At 50.8% G+C, this 22436-nt stretch overlaps 3 protein-coding genes across 14 annotated transcripts in view; 1 reads left to right on the forward strand and 2 right to left on the reverse strand.

The window, feature by feature from the left end:
• Window positions 1-11422, reverse strand: part of Ewsr1 (EWS RNA binding protein 1) — a 34043-nt gene extending 22621 nt beyond the window's left edge. For 4 of the 6 annotated variants that reach the window (XM_069994590.1, XM_069994588.1, XM_069994592.1 and 1 more), the window contains exons 1-4: window positions 11370-11422; window positions 5671-5707; window positions 5485-5536; window positions 2968-3091 (exon numbers count right to left, since the gene is read on the reverse strand). In XM_069994590.1, coding sequence (XP_069850691.1) covers window positions 2968-3091; window positions 5485-5536; window positions 5671-5707; window positions 11370-11382 — 226 coding nt within the window. In that variant the 5' untranslated portion in view covers window positions 11383-11422. Of the gene's footprint in view, window positions 1-2573; window positions 2592-2967; window positions 3092-5484; window positions 5537-5670; window positions 5708-11369 lie in introns of all 6 variants that reach the window. The other 2 variants (XM_069994587.1, XM_069994586.1) reach the window with 1 other exon arrangement.
• An 850-nt stretch (window positions 11423-12272) lies between these two features.
• On the forward strand, window positions 12273-18039 carry Rhbdd3 (rhomboid domain containing 3). Its single transcript, XM_069994600.1, has 6 exons — window positions 12273-12355; window positions 13925-14114; window positions 15765-16148; window positions 17070-17232; window positions 17318-17611; window positions 17689-18039. Exons 2-6 carry the CDS (start codon window positions 13967-13969, stop codon window positions 17846-17848), a joined length of 1149 nt encoding a protein of 382 aa, XP_069850701.1. The 5' UTR covers window positions 12273-12355; window positions 13925-13966; the 3' UTR covers window positions 17849-18039.
• Emid1 (EMI domain containing 1) overlaps window positions 18030-22436 on the reverse strand; it is a 39640-nt gene continuing 35233 nt past the window's right edge. For 3 of the 7 annotated variants that reach the window (XM_069994598.1, XM_069994597.1, XM_069994594.1), the window contains one exon: window positions 18729-18940. In XM_069994598.1, coding sequence (XP_069850699.1) covers window positions 18813-18940 — 128 coding nt within the window. In that variant the 3' untranslated portion in view covers window positions 18729-18812. Of the gene's footprint in view, window positions 18941-19208; window positions 19352-22436 lie in introns of all 7 variants that reach the window. The other 4 variants (XM_069994595.1, XM_069994593.1, XR_011366459.1 and 1 more) reach the window with 3 other exon arrangements.

Here is a 22436-nt window from a genome sequence, read left to right on the forward strand (position 1 = left end):
TGCTTGCCTTGCATGCATGAGGCCCTGGGTTCAATTCCTCAGCATCACATAAACAGCAAGGCACTGTGGCTCATGTGGTAGAGCGCTAGCCTTGAGCTAAAGAGCTGAGGGACAATGCCCAGGCCCAGAGTTCAAGCCCCATGACCGACAAAAACAAACAAACCAATTGGCATGTTCGCCTCAGTTGGGTCTTTTTCTCTTGCAGTGCCAAGAATAGAACCCAGGGCTTTGTATGTGCTTCGTACCCCAAAAAGCTACACCCTCAACCTTTTGCAGAATCCTAAGGCCAACCAGACAAAGATTCATTTGAAATAAACTACCCCCAGCTCACATGTGTAATCCTAGCTATTCTGGAGGCTGAGACCTGAGAACTGTGGTTCTAAGTTCACCGAGACTCTTAAGCAACTCCCTACCCCCATAAAAACTGGAAGTAGAGCTGAAGCTCAAGTGGTAGAGTGCATAGCTGTGAGCAAAAATGATCAGGGACAGCACTCAGGCCCTGAGTTTTAGCCCCAAGCACAGCCCCCAAAATTAAATAAATACTTTAATCCCATCGACTCTATCTATTCTTCTTACAGATTTTCCCAACACAATAGCCCATCTATGAAATTCACCAACAAAACATTAAAAAAACCAACCAGGGCAGTAACTTATATCAAAAAACTATGCAGCAACAGTTAGAGACTGTAGTGCTCAAAATTACCCAGAGACACTAGGTTAATAACCTTTAATTGAACTGTAGTACCCACACAAGCAGCCAAGCAAAATTAGTAAGCATCAACAGAGCAAAATGACTTAATGACAACAACAAATAAAACCCACACCTACTATGAGCTGATGACAAGAAGAAAAAAAGGCTTAAGAAACACACAAACCAATCAAAACTTCTGTCCAGGGAGAACAGCAAAATTAAAGATTTCAATGAAATAATTGTGATGTATTATAAATAGCCTTTTCTTTTGAAGCTTAATTTAAATTCTAGGAGAGAATCCTAGAAGATTGGTGTTATTTTTATCCAGTGAGTTTTATGTTGGATAAATATCCAACGTAAGTTTTTTTTGAGGTATACAGGAAAAAAGATTAAAAAAAAGAAGCAAAGCTAGGAACTAGTGGCTCATGCCTGTAATCCTAGCTACTCAGGAGGTTGAGATTTGAGAATCACAATCCAAAGCGGGCTTACTCAGGGAAGTCCCAAGAGACTCTTGTCTCTAATTAACCACCAGAAAACTGGAAGTGGCACTGAGGCTCAAAGCACTAGAGGCTAGCCTTGTGTGAAAGAGCTCAGGGACAGTGCCCAGGCCTTGAGTTCAAGACCGAGGAGGGACAAAACAAAAAACAAAACAACAACAAAAACAGTAAAGGTGCCTAAACTTACTTACTGCCTATTAGGTGCCTACTTAACAGTGCTCAGAAAATTTGCTCATCAGGCTTAACTTTAGTTTTTATATACTAAGAGTTGTTGTTAAGATTCAAGTGAGGTATGAGGGGTACCCCAAGAAGTTACACAATCTATACAAACATCCTTTTCTACTACTAAACGCACTTTCCAATTCATCAAAACTACTAGTTACTCTATTAGGATGCCCTGTAATTCTGTGGCTCTGTAATGGTGATAGGACTTTCTTAGTCACTGACATAAAGGAGTAACAACTGCCCACTTTACCTATAAACAGTGCCCTGAAAAATAGTCCAGTGATTTCAAAGGCTAGAAGCATATTATTTTCAAGTCATACTTGCTTTAATATGTAAAAAAACTTACAATTTCAAAATTCTGTGCTAAAACTCTTAATACCTAGTTTTAATTTTAGCTCTTCCCACAACTGAATTAGAAAAGTTAAACCTGTCTCTGTAAATCTGTTAACACTACTACCCAATAAAGTAAGTAACAAACAGGAATCTTTCCTCCTACTATAGCATACATATTTGTAAGAACTGAAGATGTTTGGAAAGGTGTTTATACTCTAACATCTCCATAAATTATAACCTTGAAATAAAAATGGAGGAAGTGGGGAATCTGAAACTTTATACACAGCACTAAACTGGAGGAAAAAAAACTGCCAGACTTTTTATATACTGTACTCAACCTTGTTTTAAGTTTTAGAAGTCTTTCCAAGTATCCTGTAATGCTCATATATGAATATTTTATACACACTATAGATTAAAAGTAATTCATAATATTTAAAACAGAAAATATGCCTGGACTGGAAACCAACCAACAGACAAACATGGCACATGCAGGGTGGTAGTCTGCTTCTCTAAATAAATCTAATCATGCAATCTATCCTTTGGGGAGTAGGGGAAAAATCAGCTGGGGCACAGTCAGCAGAAATACCTTTGGGAAGGTAACTACTATTAAGGTTTGACAAAAATTAATATTATATAACAAAACTTTTCCCAAAATCATATATAAAAAAGGGCATGGACCTTGAATGACAGCTGAAGCAATTTTATTAGCTGTGTGTAACGTTAGAAAATCTGGGGGTTAAACAAATGAAAACACCTAAGGGTTAACATTACAGGGTTAGACAAGATGGAAAGCATTTCCCATGCAAGAATGAGCAGGATAGTCAAACCTGTACTGGTCCCTTCTACTGTGGAAAGCACAAAACAGAAATAGAGGGTACACTATCAGATGAAGCAAACAGATGTGAAAACCAACTTGATTTTTAAGCAGCTCAGTTTAAGAAGGCTCATTTTTTAGTATCAGCACAATAAAAGTCTCCATTTTGTTGTGTGATTGTTCAATACAAAAGTTCTTTTTCTCTCTTGGAATTTATCCCACCCACTCTATTTGGATACCCTACAAAAATTCAAGGAAAGAGAAAGCAAAACAAACCCCTCCTTACTAGAATAAAAGATCCCCAGGCATCAAAGTATAAACTAGAATATACATTTAAGACCATAAGCCTCTTGGCAAATGCCCTAGCCACTATGATCCCCCAAAAATCTCTCAAACATAGTTCTTACCAGTGGGAGGCTGTCCATAAGAAGTTGCATATGCTGTCTGCCCATAAGTGGCAGTAGTCTGAGCCTGGGTATAGCTGACATCAGTAGGCTGTCCATAGGTTCCATAGCTTTGTTGCCCATATGCCTGCTCCAAAGGAAATACATGCATGATCCTTCTGTTTTAGCAATAAAATGAACTTATGTAACCCTTTATCTAATTTGCTCATATTTTTGGTAAAGTTAAGAACGAAGATGTTCTTTAGGCAATTAGGAAAAGCATCAGTTAACTTATACAGGAAATTAACAAAAATACTCTTGTAAAAAGAACAATAAGGGCATGGTGTGTAATTGTCGATACTTAAGAGTAGTATAGCACGGGCTAGGAATGTGGCTTAGCAGTACAATGCTTGCCTGGCATGCATGAAGCCCTGGATTCAATTCCTCAGTACCACATAAACAGAAAAAGCCAGAAATTGTGCTGTGGCTCAAGTGTTAAAGAGTGCAAAAGAAGCTCAGGGTCAGTGCTAAGCCAGCTGGGTGCCTGTGGTTCACGCCTGTAATCCTAGCTACTCAGGAGGCTGAGATATGAGGATCTTGGCTCAAAGCCAGCACAGGAAGGGAAGGCTGTGAGAATCTTATCTTCAATTAACCACCAGAAACCTGGAAGTAGTACTGTGGCTTAAGCGGTAGCTGAAGAGATCAGGGACACTACCCAGCCCAGAGTTCAGGCCCCATGACCAGCCCCCCACCCCCAAAGTAGTATAGCAACCCAGCCACATGGAAACAAATGGAAGGGTGCATACAAAAACTAAAGTTATATTATTTCAAGAAAATGAACTAAAGCATTACATGTTCTCTTATGACTAGTACATTAAACCAAAACACTAATACTTAATTAGCATACTCGTATTGTAGGTCTGAATGGCCAGTTATGTTAAGATCTACTGCCAGAGGTAACACATCCTACCTGTCTTACAATTTTTCCTGAAGTTCAGAATCAAGTTTGGATAATTTCAGAATCTAAGGTATTCTTGGACACCAGGCGGCTAATTTCTAGAACCTACTGTTGGTACAGGTTTGTTTTTGGGGGGAGGTCAGAACCCCACATGTGCTAAGCACTTGTTCTAACACTTAGCTCCATTCCCAACTCCTGCCATACGCTTTTATTTTTGCAGCACCAGAGACTGAACCCTGAAAGAGTTCAGGAAAGCCCTCTATTCTAGATTTTAAACATATAGACTCATATAGATTCATAGAAAGAGTTCAAACTGGGTGCTAATAGCTCATGCCTGTAATCCTAACTCAGTAGGCTGAGATCTGAGAATCGCAGTTCGAAGCTAGCCTGGGCAAGAAAGTGTTCATGAGGGGCTGGGAAGGTGGCTCAGTGCTGTAGAGTGCTTGCCTTGCATGCCTGAGGCCCTGGGTTCAATTCCTCAGCACCACATAAGCAAAAAGAAAAAAGCCGGAAGTGGCCCCGTGGCTCAAGTGGTAGAGCGCTAGCCTTGAGCTGAAGAGCTGAGGGACAGCGCCCAGGCCCAGAGTTCAGGCCCCACGACCAGACCACCCCCCCCAAAAAAAAGAAAGTGCTCATGAGACCCGGTTCTTCAATTCATCACCAGAAAACTGGAAAAGGAGCTGTGGCTCCAGTGGTCAAGTGGTGCAAGCCTTGAGCAGAGAGAGGCTCAGAGACAGAGCTTAGGCCCTGAGTTCAAGCCCTAGGACCAGCAAAAAAGAATAAAAATTCAGAGCTGGGCATCGTGGCACAGACCTGTAATCCTAGCACTCAGGAGACAGAGACCTGTGTATTACAAGTTGAAGGCCAGCCCTAGCTAGCTATGTAGTGAGACCCTGTGGCAAAAAAATGGTCCAAGGGGGCTCCCATGTGGCTTAGTGGTAGAGTACTTGCCTAGCATGCACAAAGCCCTGGGTTCGATTCCCCAGTACCACATAAACAGAAAAAGCTGGAAATGGTGCTGTGGCTCAAATAGAGCGCTACCCTTGAGCAAGTGAAGCTCAGGGATAGTGCCCAGGCCCTGAGTTCAATCCCCAGGAATAACAAAAAAGGTCCAAGAACTCTAAAGCTAGGCAGCTATGGCTTTTAGACCGTAACCCACTACTAACCACTAGCCTGGTTATCTAAAATTATGATCTGAAGACAAGGGTTCAAAGCCAGCCCAGGCAGGAATGTCTGTGAGACTCTTATCTCCAATTAACCACCAGAGAACTGGAAGTGGCAAGTGGCATTGTGGCACAAGTGGTAGAGAGCTTGCCCTGAGCTGAAGAGCTCAGGGACAGCACCCAGAACCAGAGTTCAAGCCACATGACCAAATAAATAAATAAATAAAGGAATGGTTTGATTCATGGTGGCAGAGTGGAGCCCTTTGCAGTACATTATGGAAATTCCTAGGTTTACAATGATTATTTTCATGTTACTCTTGATGTTTGAAAAAGATCTATGCTAGCTATTACTGTAATAACCAACAAAAATATTTTACTTCATCATACAGTTACACATAATTTAATTATCTTAAGGATTACCTGAGTGGTCTGTGCATATCCTTGAGTTGGCTGGGCTGTGTAAGCACTGTAGCTGTAAAAGAATTAAATTTAAGAACTGAATACAGAACATTTTGATTCCATTACTATATCTGCTACAATGACAGGAGGCTGCACTCTCTAAAAACATTAATCATAGATAAAATACTGTTGTAAAGACTGACTTACCCCTGCTGGGCTGCTGCTTGGCTGTAGGTACTATAATCTAGAGGAAACAAGAAGAATAATGGACAATCAGCAAAGATAAAGGAAAAATGATAGGGAAGGAATTCATGTGGCAAGAAGTAGTCTTCCAATTGTTTAGCAGGAACCTACAAGTGGGTATACAGACACAAATAGTACCTATCATCAATTTATATCAAACCAATTAAGTCTAAGTTAAGCTCAGTCTTTATAGGTTACCTAGTAAGATCAAGATCAGCTGATTTGGTAGGATTACTTTGCATGTTCCCACAAACACCATCCCCCTTTAACCACAGCCTATCAATTCAAATATATTGTCCTATCCTAAAGCTAATGGAGAACAAGACTCAAACAGGAGGCTGGGAAGTTGGCTCAGTGGTACACTGCTTGCCTAGCATGCATGAGGCCCTGGGTTCGATTCCTGAGCACCACATAAACAAACAGAAAAAAGCTGGAAGTAGTACTGTGGCTCTAGTGGTAGAGTTCTAATTGAGATGAAGAGCTGAGGAACAGTGCCCAGGCCCAGAGGTCAGGCCCTATGACTGACCAAAACAAAGAAAAAAAAAAGATGATTCAAACAGGATCAGAAGTTTTACCTTCACATAAAAGGGGGCACATGATGAAATTATGCTTAACAACAGACTTAGGACATCAGTGGGTACAGCTCTGAGAAAAACATTTTAATCACTTTATTACTTCAGCAAGACTTATTGCAATTGATAGCACAACTGTGAAACAGAATGGCAAAAGATAGTCATTACAAGTACAGTATTTTGTTTATTTGTCAGTCGTGGGGCCTGAACTCTGGGCCTGGGCGCTGTCCCTCAGCTCTCCAGCTCAAGGCTAGCCCTCTACCACTTGAGCCACAGCGCCACTTCCAGCTTTTTCTGCTTAGGTGGTGCTGAGGAATAGAACCTAGGGCTTCATGCATGTGAGGCAAGCACTCTGCCACTGAGCCACCTTCCCAGCCCAAGTCCAGTATTTTAAAGGGTCTGTTGACTGCATCAGAACTACATAGTAGTCCTGTATAGTAACTCTGAAGCTAGATATTGTATAAATGCTAGTGCTTGCCTGGCACGTGTGAGGCTTTGGGTTTAATCCCTAGCAACACACAGCCAAATTAAGCAGAATCTTTAGAACTGGCAAAGCATAGGAAAATTTTGATTTTAGCTATCACCACCGTATTTACTAAAACCTAAAGTAATTTTAACCTAGTGTTTAAGTAAAAAATGCCACTGTGGGGCTGGGAAGGTGGCTCAGTGGTAGAGCGCTTGCCTTGGATGCATGAGGCTCTGGGTTTGAATCCTCAGCACCACATAAGCAGAAAAAAAAAGCCGAAGTGGCCCTGTGGCTCAAGTGGTAGAGTGCTAGCCTTGAACTGAAGAGCTGAGGGACAGCGCCCAGGCCCAGAGTTCTGGCCCATGACCAGACCCCCCCCCAAAATGCCAGTTTTTTCTTAAGTAAACACTCTTATAAAAAAGTGTTCATAGTACTATTGAAATAAGTTACATAAGCTCATTTTAAGGCAGTTCAAGTAATTGCTGTCCCTCAGCTCTATAACTCAAGACTAGTGCCCTACCACTTGAGCCACAGTGCCACTTCAGGCTTTTTTTCTGCTTATGTGGTGCTGAGGAATCCAACCAAGGGCCTCATGCATGTGAGGCAAGCATTCTACCACTGAGCCACCTTCTCCTCCCTCCCCCCCTTAGGCTCTTATCTCCAATTAAACACCAGAAAACAGGAAGTGGCACTGTGGCTCAAAGTAGAGTGCTTGCCTTGAGCTGAAGAGCTGAGGGACAGTGCCCAGGCCCAGAGTTCAAACCCAATATCCGAAAAAACAAAAAACACAACAACAACAAACAGTATTCTCATTAAGGTACTTTTCCTCCCAGCCAAAAAAAGCAGTCTCTTACCCAAAAAAGCAATAGCTGGCATCTCAGTTCTTCATGGTAAGAGTTCTAACTGCTTAAAATCATCTGACCTGACCGTGGCTGGCTCACTGAATTCACCTCTTTGAGAAAGTTGGCTTTCTACCTCTCTTTACTACATTACTTTTTCTCTGCATAGCCTTAACTCAGAACCTTAAATCATCAACATCATCAAATCAATAGCCCGAGGATATCTATAATGGGGGTGTGGGAGAGATCTTTTCAAGACAATCAAACCATTTTGATTGTGGGTTATGGAGCCCAAATTGGCCTTTGAACTAGAGATCCTCCGGTCTCAGTCTTATGAGTGCTGGGATTACAGGCATGCACTATCATGTCAGGTTTTGAAGCACTTCCAATAGCATACAAGTCATTTTATGTTACTTGCAAAATTAAAAACCATTCCCTTCCATTCACAAAAGAAACACAACAAAAAACAGAATCTTTTTTTTTTTTTTTTTTTGGGTCCGGTCGTGGGGCCTGAACTCTGGGCCTGGGCGCTGTCCCTCAGCTCTTTAGCTCAAGGCTAGCACTCTACCACTTGAGCCACAGTGCCACTTCCGGCTTTTTTCTTTTTGCTTATGTGGTGCTGAGGAATCGAACCCAGGGCCTCAGGCATGCAAGGCAAGTGCTCTACCACTGAGCCACCTTCCCAGCAAAAAACAGAATCTTATAGCACATGTTTCAACCCATTTTGCTGAGGTTCTTGTGTGAGAAATTATATGAAATCACAGAAATGTTTTCAATTATATTTCAATGTAAGTCCAATGTTTGCATGATATTTACACAAGAGTGGATGTGTAAAACATAACACTGGCAAAGATGTGAAACAGTAGGTGATTTCATACCAGTGTGAAACCAGAGTATTTGATGAGTAGGCTAAGGTAGGCAATAAATTTGTTTCATGAGAATGCATTTATTTATCCACAGCACATGAACATCTAGTTTCTGATACAAACTGGGTGCTGGTGGCTGTAATCCCAGCTACTGTAATTCTAGCTACTCAGGAGGCTGAGATTGAGGACTGCAGTTCAAAACCAGCCTGGGATGAAAAGTTCCCAAAAGACTCTTATCTCCAATTAACCATAACAAAACCAGAAGTGGCACTGTGGCTCAAAGTGGTACAGTGCTAGCCTTGAACAACAGGCCCTGAGTTCAAGCCCCATGACCCCCCCCCAAAAAAATCTCCCTCTCAAATACACATAGTTACACTGGTCCGATTAATCGTTAGTTTTGTTTTTAAAGCCTCAAGTGTGCAGAAAGACCTCACTAAAGCCCATCACCCATGACTCAAGCCTGTAAACTGAGATCTGAATATTGAAGTTCAAAGCCAGCCCAGGCAGGAAGTCCTTGAGACTCACCTCCAATAAACTACTCAGAAAAAGCTGGAAGTGGCACTGTGGCCCCAGTGGTAGAGTGCTAGCCTTAAGCACAAAGAAGCTCAGGGATAGTGCCCAGGTCCTGAGCTCACGATGGGGGGAGGAAGGGAACGGACAACAAAAACACCAAAAAGGGCTAGGAAGGTGGCTCAGTGCTAGAGTGCTTGCCTTGCATGCCTGAGGCCCTGGGTTCAATTCCTCAGCACCACATAAGCAAAAAGAAAAAAGCCGGAAGTGGTGCTGTGGCTCAAGTGGTAGAGGGCTACCCTTGAGCTGAAGAGCTGAGGGACAGCACCCAGGCCCAGAGTTCAGCCCCATGACCTGACCCCCCCACCAAAAAAAAAAAATCTCACTTAACACACCAGCTGAGGACATGAGATTTGAGCAAGGTGGACCTTTGCAGTGGTAGTTACTTGGAAATTTGCACTTGACTTCTGCTTAACTGGACATATGTACTTTATTAGAGACATACAAATGAGAAGGTGGCTCAAAATACTTTAAGCTAGTCACACTACCCTAAAACTGTAGAGACTTTGGGCTTCAGACTACATGTAACGTATTAAAATCAGCATGAGGTAACTTGGTAACTTTGCTGGAATCAGAATGCTTTAAGGTCAAAGGGTTCGGTTCAAGAAGCTTTTGAAAGGCCTAGTGTACATTTTACAGAAAAGAAACCCAGGTCCAGATTAAAGTTCTTGATTCTCTGAGAAGGATCCAGCAAGTGTCTAAAGCAATACAGGAGGAGATGGTTATCAGTAAATAGGGTTTTATTTGAGCAAAGTTGACTGAAAAAAAGGCACGCTTAACACACCAAAGTTAGTGTACAAATTTTGTCTTCTGGATATTACTTTAGTAGGCAAGCGGAAGAGGAAGAAACCACTTCCCACCAGGATGTCTAGGATCAGGGAATCTCACCCCAGTGCTCTTTGACTCCTGGCAGCCTGGCATGGAAAGTCGACATTTACCTGCTTTCCGACCCCACATGTGGTCAAAGTTAAGACTGTCCTTCAGATGCTGGACTTTTCCCAAAAACTAAACTGTGACGGTCTCCACAGCTTTTCCCGCCTTCCCTCTCACTTTTTTTCCCACTGCCTCTTAAGGCTAGGATCAGGCCGCCTGATAACCTTACAACGCACGCACCTTTCCCGGCACGTTTTTTTTTTTTTTGCACCACACCACAGGGGAAGGCTAGCAGGCCCTAGGCAAACGCTCGGGGCAGGGCAGTAAAGAACCTGCGGTCCATCACCTTCTAGAGCCCCCCCCCCACCCCCTCGCTAGCGCCTGCTTCCAGGAAATAAACAAGCCCGTGGGCCGGCCAGGTTCACACAGGCCGATTCCAAAGCGCTACACGAAGCCTCAGGCGTTTCGGATACCACCTCACGAGTTCTGTTCCGCCGCGTTCAGAAAGAAGCCAGAAGTGGGTTTTTTTTTTGTTTTCCCTGCTAGGAATTCGGCTCCGTTATACAACCTAACCTCCCTCGGCGTTCGCCAGGCAGAGGCTCTGGGAAGCCACTTAATTGCTTTGTGGGGGGATGGGGGGGAGGTTGGGAAATGGGGCGCACACGTTAAAAAAAAAAAAAAGAAATCCAAACGGGGGGGGGGGCAGCGCACACTGGGGAAGGGACGCCGTCGGAAGGCCGGGCACAGACCCAGGGAGGGGCTGGAAGCCGCCCGGGGACGGCGGGCAGCTCGGGACGCCCCCGCCGCGCGGCCTGGCCGGCGCCCCGGGCTCCGAATCCGCCATGCTTTTGTGTGTTGTTATTTTTTTCCTTCCCCCCCCCCCCCCCCCCCCGCTCCGGGAAAAGTCGCCCTCCGACCCAAGCCGCCTTCTAGAAAAACAGGGGCTGGTGGGAGGTTCGCCGAGGCAGCGAGCGGGGAGCGGGGGCCCGGGGGCCCCCCCCCGTTTTCCCGAGGCGCCGTCTGCGCCCCCACCCCACCCCCGCCGCGCTCCGCTTTCGGGGGGCCCGCGCGCGAGGCCTGGCCGCCGCTTCCCCTCGCGCCTCACGCGAGGCCGCCCAGGCCGCGGAGGCCCCGCCCACGTGGCGAGCGGCCCGCAGCGCGGGGACCGACGAGCCACCGCCACACAATGGAGGCCGGGGGGGGGGGACCCCCGCGCGGCCCCGCCGCGGCCGCGAGCCCCCCGCGCGCCCGAAGGTTCCAGAACCGGCCCGCCCGGTGGGGGAGGGGAGGAACCGCGGCCTTCCCCCCCCCCTCACCCACTCTCCCCCCCTCCCCCGGCCGGGCCGCGGCGGGGACCTCCGGCCTCTCTCCACAACTCCACTCGGTCACCCCCGCTACCCGCGCCCTAGGGACGAGAGAGCCCCCCGTTTGGGCGTCCGGGCGTCCGCCGGCGCCACCACGGTTCCACCATACTTACCCGTGGACGCCATTTTCTCTCCTTCCTCCTCGTTCTCTCAACGTCCGTCTCCCTCTCGCTTTCCCTCTAGGCGTCGCACTGCGCAGGCGCGAAACCCGCAACCCCGGGCGCTACCATCGGGCCAGGCCACAGGGGTGGAGGAACGAGGGGACCAGCGCCGCTTTCTCGTTCTTCACTCCCGAAACCGTTGTCCCAACCCCTCTCCAGAGAGCACCAGACGGGACGCGCGGGTCGAAGTAGCAGCCGAGGGGCTGGGGCGGCGGTGAGCCGGTGTCAGAATCGAACCGGAGCGATCCTTCGCGCGAGGCCAGGTGGTTCGGAATGGTTACGTCCGCTGGCTCTAGGGACCGTCTCTGAAGAGTCTGCCCTGGAGGAAAACGGAGGCGGACGGGAAGGCTGGGGGAAGGGATCTGGGCCTAAGACAACTGCTGACTAATCGGCGGGCGGCGGGGGAGGGAGGGGGCTGGCGGCGCCGGCCGGGGTCACGCGCGCGGGCGTGCGTGCCGTGGGTTTTGGGGGGGTTTCTGGGTCTCAGCCCGCAGCTTGAGGCTCGATTCCCAGCCGGGTGATGGGGGGGGGGGAGGGAGGGAGGGGCCCGCGCGGCCTTCCGGGGTGAGGGGCGCGCTCCGCGGTGAGTACCTCAGACGCGTGACCCGGACGCGGGGGGGGGGGGGGGGGGACCGAGGGCCGTGGCGGGGGAGGGGCCCCCCAACACGTGCCTGACCCCGAGAGCCGCCCCCCTCCCCCCCCCCCGTAACGGTCAGCGTCGTGGAGGCCTGTTTAATTAAATCCAATATACCTTTTTTTTTTTTTTAAACAGAATGGGAAACTGAGGCCCAAGGAAACTGAATACTTTAACCAAAGTCACAAAGCTGAGTTCGACCCAGACCTGGGACAAACCCCCACCCCCATCACACTCTGCCCACCACCCAGAAGAATCTGCCCCGTCCCCGACTTCCCATTGCCCTCCAGGCTGCCCAGTGAAGGTAGGCAGGGTCTCATGGCCGCACAGCTCCATTTTAGTGAAGAAACAGGCCCAGGGGGCTCCAGTCTCCGTCTTTGTGGGTGTGCCCACGGGCGAGTCCTTCACTTTTGTTCAAGTGCCCAAGGGTACGATGGTTGTGCTGGTGGGAGAGGAAGCTTCAGCGGTGGCCCTGGCCCCAGACTCTGCCTCCAGGCAAGGGTGACACCAGCCTCCTTTCCAGAACCTCAGCCCAGCTCCACAGAGGAGAAGCCAGGGTTCACCCCACATCCCTCTGCAGGACCTGGAGCCATCCTCCTGCCTTTTTTCTGTGGACAAATACAAAGCACCAACACTGTGCAGACAGTACCAATGGTGAACTTCAACCCTCTGAACTCAGACCACCTTTCCTAAGGAGATAATGGGCTCCTAAGAGGTCCATGATGGAGGGGAGGTTAGGAAAAAGGGGGCCATCTGAGCTGGGCTTCAAAGGGTGAGTAGGAGTTTGCTGGTTGGCAATGGTGATGGCAGGACTTTGCAGGCAGAGAAGATAGCCACATCTTTCCTATAGGAGAGTGGCAGATGCTGAGTAAGGAAGCCCTTGGCTGGGAAGCAGAGACTAGGCAGGCTTGTGTCTTTAGGATCCATCTTTCTACCCTGAATCAATTCCTTAGGAATCCTGAGACAAAGACCTGGCCAGGGATGAAAGGCTGCTCTTCCCCCCCCCCCTCCCCGCAGGCTGGAGGGGGGGAGGGAGAGAGAGCACCGAGTAGAAAAAGCTTTGCTTTGTGGGCTGGCTGTATCCATGTTGGGGAGCCAGTGCCTGGAGCAGCTAGGCTGGGGCAGCTGCCTCCATTTTGCAGCCCTATCTAGGGCCAGTTGATAGCTATATCTCCCTCCCACAGATAGTGGGATGGTTCTGATTTATTGACCAGGTGCTGCAGGCTTCAGTCTATTTCTCTTCTCTCCCCCCCACCCCCACCTCCCTCATATCATCCTCCTGAGGGAAAGACTTGGTTAGTCCCCATTTCTCAGACAAGCTAAGTTGGGAAACGTGCCCAAGGACACTGATCAAGAAAGAGATAGAGCCAGGGCTCTCAGTGCTCAGGGTTGGGGAGGAAGCAGAGGCCTCATTCCAGGTCACTTCCAATGTGGCCCCTCCTCCAGCCCTCCAGCCCCACCTCCTCCCCAGTCTGACTGCCTATTGGCTGGTCTAGCCCCTTGTTCAAGGGCAGTTGAGGTCATTTGGAACCCTAAGGCTGGGCAAAGTGGAGTGGAGGGAGGAGGAAGAAAGCTAGAGATAGTCCTAAATTTGCCCTGGATTCTGGACCCCTCCTTTTGGCAGCCTAGAGCCTAGTTCAATTTCCTGAGATGCTTCTGAGTTTATCAGTGTTCAGGACTTTTGTCACCTGCCTGCCTTGTGTGTGGCTGAGATGGGAACATGGCTGTATTCACATGGATTGTGATCTGGGCTCCACTGTGGCCAAGCTGCTGGCCTACCACTCTAGCTTGTTGTGTTGGTAAATACTTAAGAGGGAGTCAGATAAAAGCTGCAATAATAACTATTGTTACTGTTTTTCTTTACTCCTGCCAGCACACAGCCCCAGGACTACCCTTGACCATCCACAACCAAGCTATGAAAGCCAGCGGTCCCACTGGCTCCCTGTCCTCAGCGCTGCCCCTTGCCTCCTCAGTCCTGATGTTACTGCTGTGCAGCCTGTGGCTGGTAGGGGCTGGCCCCAGCCTGGCCCTGGCCCCAGAGCTGTTGCTGGACCCCTGGCAGGGTGAGGGTCAGATGCTTGGACCATGTAGGAAGCTAGAAACTTCCTGCTGCGATCATGTGGGGATGAGACCTGTAACCTGGGGAAGATTGGCCTTGGGAGCGCGGGCAGCCCATGCACAGACAAGGAGGAGGTCAGAGAGGCCAGTCTATGATGGTGGGAAGCTGTGGGTAGTTGGCTTCTAGGCATCCCTGTCTGACAGCTGTTCTCTGAAACAGCTGGAGCACCTGCTTTTTAATAACAGCTCCAGTTTACAGTTGAGCAAATGATGCTCAGAGAGGTTAAGCAGTGTGCTAAAGGCTAAATGACTTTTTGGGAATGGGGTGGCTCCAGGGTTGAACCAGGCAGTCTCGCTAGAATTTGTGCTGTCAGCACCTGTAATCTCAGAACTTGAGAAGCTGAGGATCAGAGTTTGAGGCCAACGTGGGCTACATAGGAAGAACTTCCAAAACAAAAACTAGGCTCAGCTGGGTGCCGGTGGTTCACGCCCGTAATCCTAGCTACTCAGGAGGCTGAGATCTGAGGATTGATTCAAGTCCAGCCCCTGCAGGAAAGTCTATGAGACCCTTATCTCCAATAAACCAGTCAGAAAACTAGAACTGGTTCAGTGGCTCAAGTGGTAGAGCGCTAGCCTTGAGCTGAAGAGCTGAGGGACAGTGCCCAGGCCCAGAGTTCAAGCCCAACAACCGACAAAAACACAAAAACAGGCTCAGTGACTTCCACTTAAAATCTTAGCTACGGGCTGGGAAGGTGGCTCAGTGGTAGAGTGCTTGCCTTGCATGCTTGAGGCCCTGGGTTCCATTCCTCAGCACCACATAAGTGGGGGGAAAAAAAGCCGGAAGTGGTGCTGTGGCTCAAGTGGTAGAGCGCTAGCCTTGAGCTGAAGAGCTGAGGGACAGCACCCAGGCCCAGAGTTCAGGCCCCACGCCTGAACCAAAAAAAAAAAAAATCTTAGCTACTTGGGAGGCAGAGATCAGGACTGAAGTTTGAGGCAAAAAATTGAAGAGATCCCAGCTCAGCTCAGCAGTAAGCCTAAGCAGAAGGACCTATGTCCAGGTGTGGGCATACGTTGAAGATCCTATTCAAGCCGGGTGCCCGTGGCTCATGCTTGTAATCCTAGCTACTTAGGAGGCTGAGATCTGAGGATCCCAGTTTGAAGCCAGCCCATGGGACTCCAGTTAACCAACTCAAAAACAAAGTGGTGCTGTGGCTCAAGTGGTAGAGTGCTAGCCTTCAGCAGAGAGGCTCAGGGACAGCCCCCCAGGCCTTGAGTTCAAGCCTTATAACCTACAAAAAGAAAAAGAAGATCCTATTCAAAAACTAATCCCAAGCAAAAAGGTCTAGGGTGTGGTTCACATGGTAGAGAGCCCGCCTAGCAAGCACAAGGCCCTGAAGCCCACTACTGGGTAACAAAAACTACAGTAAACCAGGTGCGATGGATTTGGTAAGCATTCCATAGGTAGCATCTTCATAGTGCCTGGGATGTAGTGAGTAGTAAGTTCCTTTGACACAAACAGGAAGCCCCTGCAGTGGCTGGCTCCAAGGAAGGGGCAGGTGATAGTTTTTGCCCCTCCACCCCTAGCCTAGCACACCTGGGATGGCCTTGGGGTTTGGGACCAGTAACCTGGCACATACACCCTTTCTTTTTCCCAGTGCACCGGCTGCTGACCCATGCCCTGGGCCACACGGCACTGCCCAGCCTTCTCCTGAGCCTGTTGCTCCTGCCTGCTCTGAGCTGGCGGCAAGAGTGCCGCCTGGGCACGCTGCGCTTCCTGTACGCCTCCGCCCTGCTCTCCTTGGCTGCCGGGCTGCTGGCTGTGTTGCTAGCAGGCCTGGGGGTGTCCAGGGCAGCCGGAGGATGTGGATACATGCCTGTCCACCTGGCTATGCTGGCAGGGCAGGGTCACTGCCCCAGACGGCCCCAAGAGACACTGCCACCATGGCTCTTGCCATGGCTGCTGCTCGCCCTGACTTCTCTGCTCAGCTCCGAACCACCCTTCCTGCAGCTGCTTTGTGGCCTCCTTGCTGGCCTGGCCTGTATCCTTTGCCTGAGCCCACGGTCCATGGTTACCTCGTTGAAAGGACCCCATGAGGCCATTTGGGAACAGGAAAATGCTGCTTTGAGGCCTGGGCAAAAGTTAGCAAGATTTCATTAAGCTTGGCATGGTGGTACATGCCTGTGATCTATTTTGGAGACAGAGGTGGGGATGTGGGTTCTTACTCTGGCCCTGAGGAGAAAGCATGAGACCCTATCAGAGAAATGACCAAAGTGCTAGGGTGTGGCTCAAGTGATAGAGCACCTGACTAGCAAATGGGAAGGGCTAGGTGCCTTCCCCCCCCCCAACCCTCAGGCACCAACCAGAGCCCTGAAGTGAAGGTAGCACCTAAGGTGAGGAAGGAGGGGTTGGGGTGAAGAGAACCAGGCCAAGTAGAGGGCACAGCAAATGCAAAGATCAGAGGTGGGAGCCAACCAAGCAGGTTCCAGATTAGGGAACCAAGTGGGACCTTGTGGCTTGTGGTAAAGTGCCTCAAGCACGAACATTTGCCCCAAAGATATTTAATGCCTATGGGGAAAACTGCCATCAGAGAGAGTAGGCCAGCCTCTGCAGCCTGTTTGATTAGGGAGAGCCACTGCCCAGGCCTGGCTGAGGCAGGAGCAGGTGTCACAGAGCTCCTGGAAGCGTTGGAGCTGACAGGCACACAGGGCCCTGGGAGCAGAGTGAGTCTGGGGGTAGCCATGGCTGGGAGGTGCCAGGTTGTATAAGGAGTCACATCTGACTTGTCCCCTGGAGCCCAGGAATTTCTGCAGGTGCCTTTCCTTCTACCCGGGGCTGGTGACTTGGGGGACAGCATACTCCTGCAGGGCCAAGGTGAGGGACACACGAGGGAATTCCAGGCTTGTACATTCCTGGCTGGTTTTGGCCTTCTTTAACCAACCGCCCTGTTCTGGGCAGACAGACGCTGCTGGTGCCTTCCGGTGGCTGGAGATGTCAGAGCAGCGACTACAGGTGCTCCAGGATGGCATCTTGTGCAGGACGCTGGCCGGGTGCTGGCCTCTGAGGCTCCTCCCTGCCCCAGGCAGCCTGGCTGAGCTGCCACTCACCCATCCTGTTGGAACCAGGTGAGGGGGTGCCTTGACCCCAGCCTTGGTGGTGGAAATGTGGCAGTGGGTGACAACCAGGCCTTCTTGTACTTCTGCCCTGCAGGCCTGCAAACCCCAGACCTCCTTCCGTGGCCTCCCCTGGTCTCTGGTCTCATAGTGACAGCTCAACCCAGTTCCCACCAGGCCTGGGGCCTACACAGCTGACCTGGGAGGGCTCCTTGGAGGCCGGCCTGGACTGGACCCAGTCTGGATCCAGCTTTGCCCCAGGAAGCCCACTGTGGGCAGCTCTGGATGAGCAGATGTTACAGGAGGGGATCCGGGCCTCACTCCTTGATGGACCAGCCCAGGGGCCCCAGGGCCCACTGTGTCTGCCCAAGTCCTCCGTCTCTTCTTTACGGTAAGGCCAGTGGGCAGGATGTGATTCCTTGGGGTAGGGGCCTGCCGGGCCTGACACTCTTTCCTTGTCTCCCCCAGGCTGCAGCAGCTGGAGCGCATGGGCTTCCCCACAGAGCAGGCCGTGGTGGCTCTGGCAGCCACAGGCCGTGTGGAGGGTGCTGTGTCACTGCTGGTTGGAGGGCAAGTGGACACTGAGACTTTGGTGACTGATGGGAGGGTGGGCCCGGGGTCCCTCTAGCCCAGGCGGAGGGTGGGGATGCAGACCTGGCCTAATGGCTGGAGCTGCTCTGTGGGGTTCAGGACCTGGGGGAGGGGCAGGAGTAGGCCCTCTCCCCCTCCCTTCTCTCCTCCTCCCCTCCCCCCCCAGCCTCCCCCCCCCCCCCCCCCCGCCAGCATTGCCATGGTAATCATGGAGAATAAAAGCATTTGTTTATAGCTGGCTCTTCTGTTGGTATCAGGGAGGATGAATGAATGACGATGGAGGCAGAGCAGCACTGGGGTGTCTGGGGACCCCAGCAGCTTGAGTTCTCTCCAGTGGTCTCTGTGGCTTCTTCCCAGCCCGTGCCTGCCCAGCCTGGGGTCTCAGCTGAGGCCGCCCTCCTCAGCTGCCCAGCCCAGGCACAGAGAGCAGGCTGGGTGTGATCCTGCAGGGACCTTTATTGTCCAGTACATACCTGCCTCCCGGCATGTGTCGCAGGCAGCCCTTTCCTCTCCAGGTCCCACCCCCACTCAGGACACGGAAGGGGCTGGGGGCAGAACGGAGGCAAGGAGCCCTCCGACCATGCAGTCATGGATTGGCAGCCTGGCCTCGGTGAGAACACAGCACCAGAAGAGAGGCAGGGGGGGTGTGGTTCCACCCCCCACCCCGAGGCTACCCCCCGCAACAGTCTGTACCTGCTGAGGGCCAGGGCAGAGGCTGATGAGATGAGAAGTCTCATACCTCTACCCCATTTCATAGAGGGAAACTGAGGCCTGGGCTCCTGAGTGAGGCCTACTTCCCTGTCAGGCCCCAGACCTGCTCAGCCTCAGGCAGCATGTGCAGGTACCAGAACCAAGACGGCCCAAGGCAAGGGCCTAGATGGCAGGAGAGACCCTGAGGACATTAATAAATAGGAACCAGCTGTCCCTCGAGGCAGCTGACCAAGTCCAGGTGAGGGAGGGAGGGGCGCCTGGCATGGTCCACCCACAGGGCACGGCTGCCCTCAGCCCCTCTCATTCTGGCTCCTGGGGGCCACGATGCGGTAGTTGGCTGCATGTCCTCCCCTCTTGCCCCGAAGGAAGTTAGGGGTGCCCGTGTCACTAGGGCCTGCCCCGGACCCCAGCTCTGGTTCTGTCAGAGGGAAGGAGAAGGAGAGAGCAAGTTAGGGGGTGTCACATGGGTGCCCACTTCCCTTCAGGGGAGCATCCCCTTCCAGGTGCAATGCACTGTGGGTCTGCAGACTGCTGTGGGACAGCAGGACCTCTACAGGCTGCTCAGCCCTCACCCAAGACAGTGCTGGGGCTGATGGACTGCGTGCTGTCAGGTGGAGCTAAGCAGACCCCGTTTGTATGACATGTTCCCCAGGCAGCCAAAGCACCATTAAAGTATTTTTCTTTACCTGTGGAGTGAAGGTGTGCTGTAATCATCCTCATTTCCTAGCTGGGTAAACTGAGTCTAAGGAAGAGACTATCCCTGGGGTGGGCCATCAGTTGTGAGGAAGGGTTTAGGAGGGTCAGGCTCTGTCCTAGACCTTGGCAGGACCTGGGAAAATTGGGCCTGTGTCAGGGGTTGTCTAGTCTCTCTCTTTTTGTGTGTGTTAGTTGAGGGGCTTTGGGCCTGGGCACTGTCCCTGAGCTCTTCAGCTCAAGGCAAGCATTCTGCCGTTTGAGCCACAGCACCATTTCTGGTTTTCTGATGGTTAATTGGAGATAAGGGTCTCATAGACTTTGCTGCCTGGGCTGGCTTTGAATTGCTATCCTCAGATCTCAACCTCCTGAGTAGCTAGGATTATAGTCTCTTTAAAAAAAAAAAAAAAAAGGCAGGCTCTGGTGGTTCACACCTGTAATCCTAGCTTTTTAGGAAGCTGAGATCTGAGAATTGTGGTTCAAAGCCAGCCCGGGCAGGAAAAGCTGTGAAACTCTTAAGTCCAATAAACCACTCAGAAAACCGGAAGTGGTGCTGTGGCTCACAGTAGAGCATTCACCTTGAGCTGAAGAGCTGAGAGACAGTGCCCAGGCCTAGAGTTCAAGCCCCATGACTGACCAAAAAAAAAAAAAAAAAAGAATATTGCCAGATGGACTCTGCAGGCCCAGGAAGCACCAAGATCAAGTCAGATCTGGTCGGGGCTGTGATGAGGTGTGTCATCCTAAATATGCCAGCTGCACCCCAGGTCTGAAGTGGAATAATAGGCATTCTTGCCACCTGGGAGAAAAACTAGAGGGGCTACCTCCTCCAGGAAGCCCTCTATGACTATCTCCTCAGATACTCCCAAGGTTAAACAAGGTCAGGCTAGGCTACTTTTCTAGCAGCAGAGGGGCACATATGGAGGAGAGCCCCAGGAGGGCATGTGGTCAAGCCACCAGAGCTCCAATCCTAGGACAAACTTGGATTTCGGCAAACACCAGCTTCCTACTGGGGGTGCTGCTAGGGAGTGGTCTGTGTGTCCCCTTGTCACCTTACTGCCTGAGCTCATGTCCTGTGGACTCAGATCTGGGGCCTATGCAGCTGACCGCATGTATAGCCCATCACAGGAACTTGCTGCGCCCTTTGTCAGGGAAGAGGGTGGTACCCCTAGTTCCAGCACCCGCTAGGGCCAAGCCCCATCCCACCCTGCCCTGGCGAAGGTGGCTATGGGCAGGCCTCAGGCCTTTGGGCTTCATCTGGAATGTGGAGATAATACTCTGGTCACACCCTTGCAATAAACGCAGGTTTACTCAGTACCTGTGGCTTTGACCCAGGTCTCCTTCAGGTCTGATCACTCTGGGCTGGCTATGACATGTTCTAATTTGGGGTCCTAATTTTTCCCCAGGACTCCACTCAATGCCTGGTAAGGTGGAAAACAGACCTAGGGTAGCCTGATCCTTAACTGTCACTATCCTGGTGACTGGAGGAGAGGGGAGGTGTCAACTGAGTCTGTTTCTTCATCTGAGCAATGGGTCTCAGCCACTTGGCAAGCTTATCATAGGACTAGAGCTGACCAGTGCTCATCCTGGCCAGGCTGGCAGCTGGTTAGTGCCACATGTGAGCATCTGATGGGTCTTTAATTGTGGCCAATGGGGTGGAGCCCAGAACCTTTTCTTTTGGCATTGGTGTTTTTTTTTTTTTTGCCAGTCCTGGGGCTTGAACTCAGGGCCTAGGCACTGTCCCAAGCTTCTTTTTGCTCAAGGCTAGCGCTTGTACCACAGCACCACTTCCGGCTTTTTCTGTGTATGTGGCACTGAGGAATTGAACCCAGGGCTACATGCATGTTAGGCAAGCACTCTACCATTAAGCCACCCAGCCTGCATTGGTGATTCTTTAACCACTGAGCTCCCCTCCCTCCCCCTCCCCCCTCCCCCTTCCCGGTCTCAGGTCTCATCTCCCTGTATCCCTCCACTTCACCCTCCAAGCCCTACCGGAGCAGGCTCAACAAGGGAGCCACACTCTCCCGGGCTGGGATCCCACACTTTCTCCCTCACTGTCAGGCAGAGCTGGCTGAAGGCAGGCAGCCTCAGGGACCTGAGGAGTCTCATCTAACTCCTGTCCTAATGCTTCTCTGGAGGAAGGAGAGAGACACCTAAACAATGCTGGGATGGTCCTTGGTCCTTTGTCTGCAGATCCCTGAGAGTGAAGAGGCCCATGAGGGACCTGAAGCCACGGGGCTTCAGGTACAAGCCTGGGTGAGTCTCCCATGAGACCTTGGTCTCCCACCCTAAGGAAGGGATAGGGTTTGCCTGGCCCCAGGTGACCAGCTGGGTGGGGAAGGACTTCTGGGAGACAGTCCTGATCTTTCTAGAAGCCACAGAAACCATGTGGCTGGGGGAGGGGCTAGAGAGAGCATGCAGCTGGGGGAGGGACTTTGGAATCAAGACCACATTTTCCAGCTTCTAGATCTTTCCACCTCCATCTGGCTTCACCAGGAATGGTTCCCTATAGTTCTGCTAAATGCAGGAGTCTTGGTTCTAACCTCGAGCCTCCTTCCTGCAGGGGCCTCTGTTCTCCTGTGTTGAAAGCAGCCCTGTTCCCCTTGAGCTGAGGGGGGGACTGCAGAGGGCAGAGGGCGGCTGGGAGGCCCTCTGAGCAGGAGTGGAGCCCAGGCCTGTGGACAACCAATCCTGTCTCCCCAGTGCCACCTACAGGCTCTGTTTTAAAGGCAGAGATGTCCCCAGTTTCACCCCTCAGAAACCAAGCACAGAGAAAGGTTCTGCCCATGTAGTACCTAACATCCTCCCATGCCACCATGACCTGCCTTCTAGAACCTTCTTAGTGTGCTCTGCCAGATTCTGCACTTTGGCCCTCAGCTCCCAACAATCTCAAGGAACAAGTGTTTCAGGCCTCTCTGGCCTCTTGGCCTTTCTTCTTCTTCTCCTTGTTCACTCTCCCCTGATTTTTGCTCTTCTGATCTCCATGGGGACATCACCATCTCCACGGTGCCTTCCTGACTGCAAATCTCTCCCCTCCCCCAGGCCAGAGCCAGAAGCATTTCTGTACTTCACCATGATATATCTCACTTGGCTCTCTCCTATCAGTGCCAGGGCTCACCCCAGCCCCTCCCCCCAGCCCCCAAAGCTGCGTGAGGGCAGTAGGACTATGTGGTGCTTGGTCCTGTGCAGCAGATGTGCAGCACATAGAACACAGGCCTTGACTC

The sequence above is a fragment of the Dipodomys merriami genome, unplaced genomic scaffold (assembly GCF_024711535.1).
Source record: "Dipodomys merriami isolate MVZ:Mamm:240054 unplaced genomic scaffold, mDipMer1.0.p SCAF_45, whole genome shotgun sequence".
Classification (NCBI taxonomy): Eukaryota; Metazoa; Chordata; class Mammalia; order Rodentia; family Heteromyidae; genus Dipodomys; species Dipodomys merriami.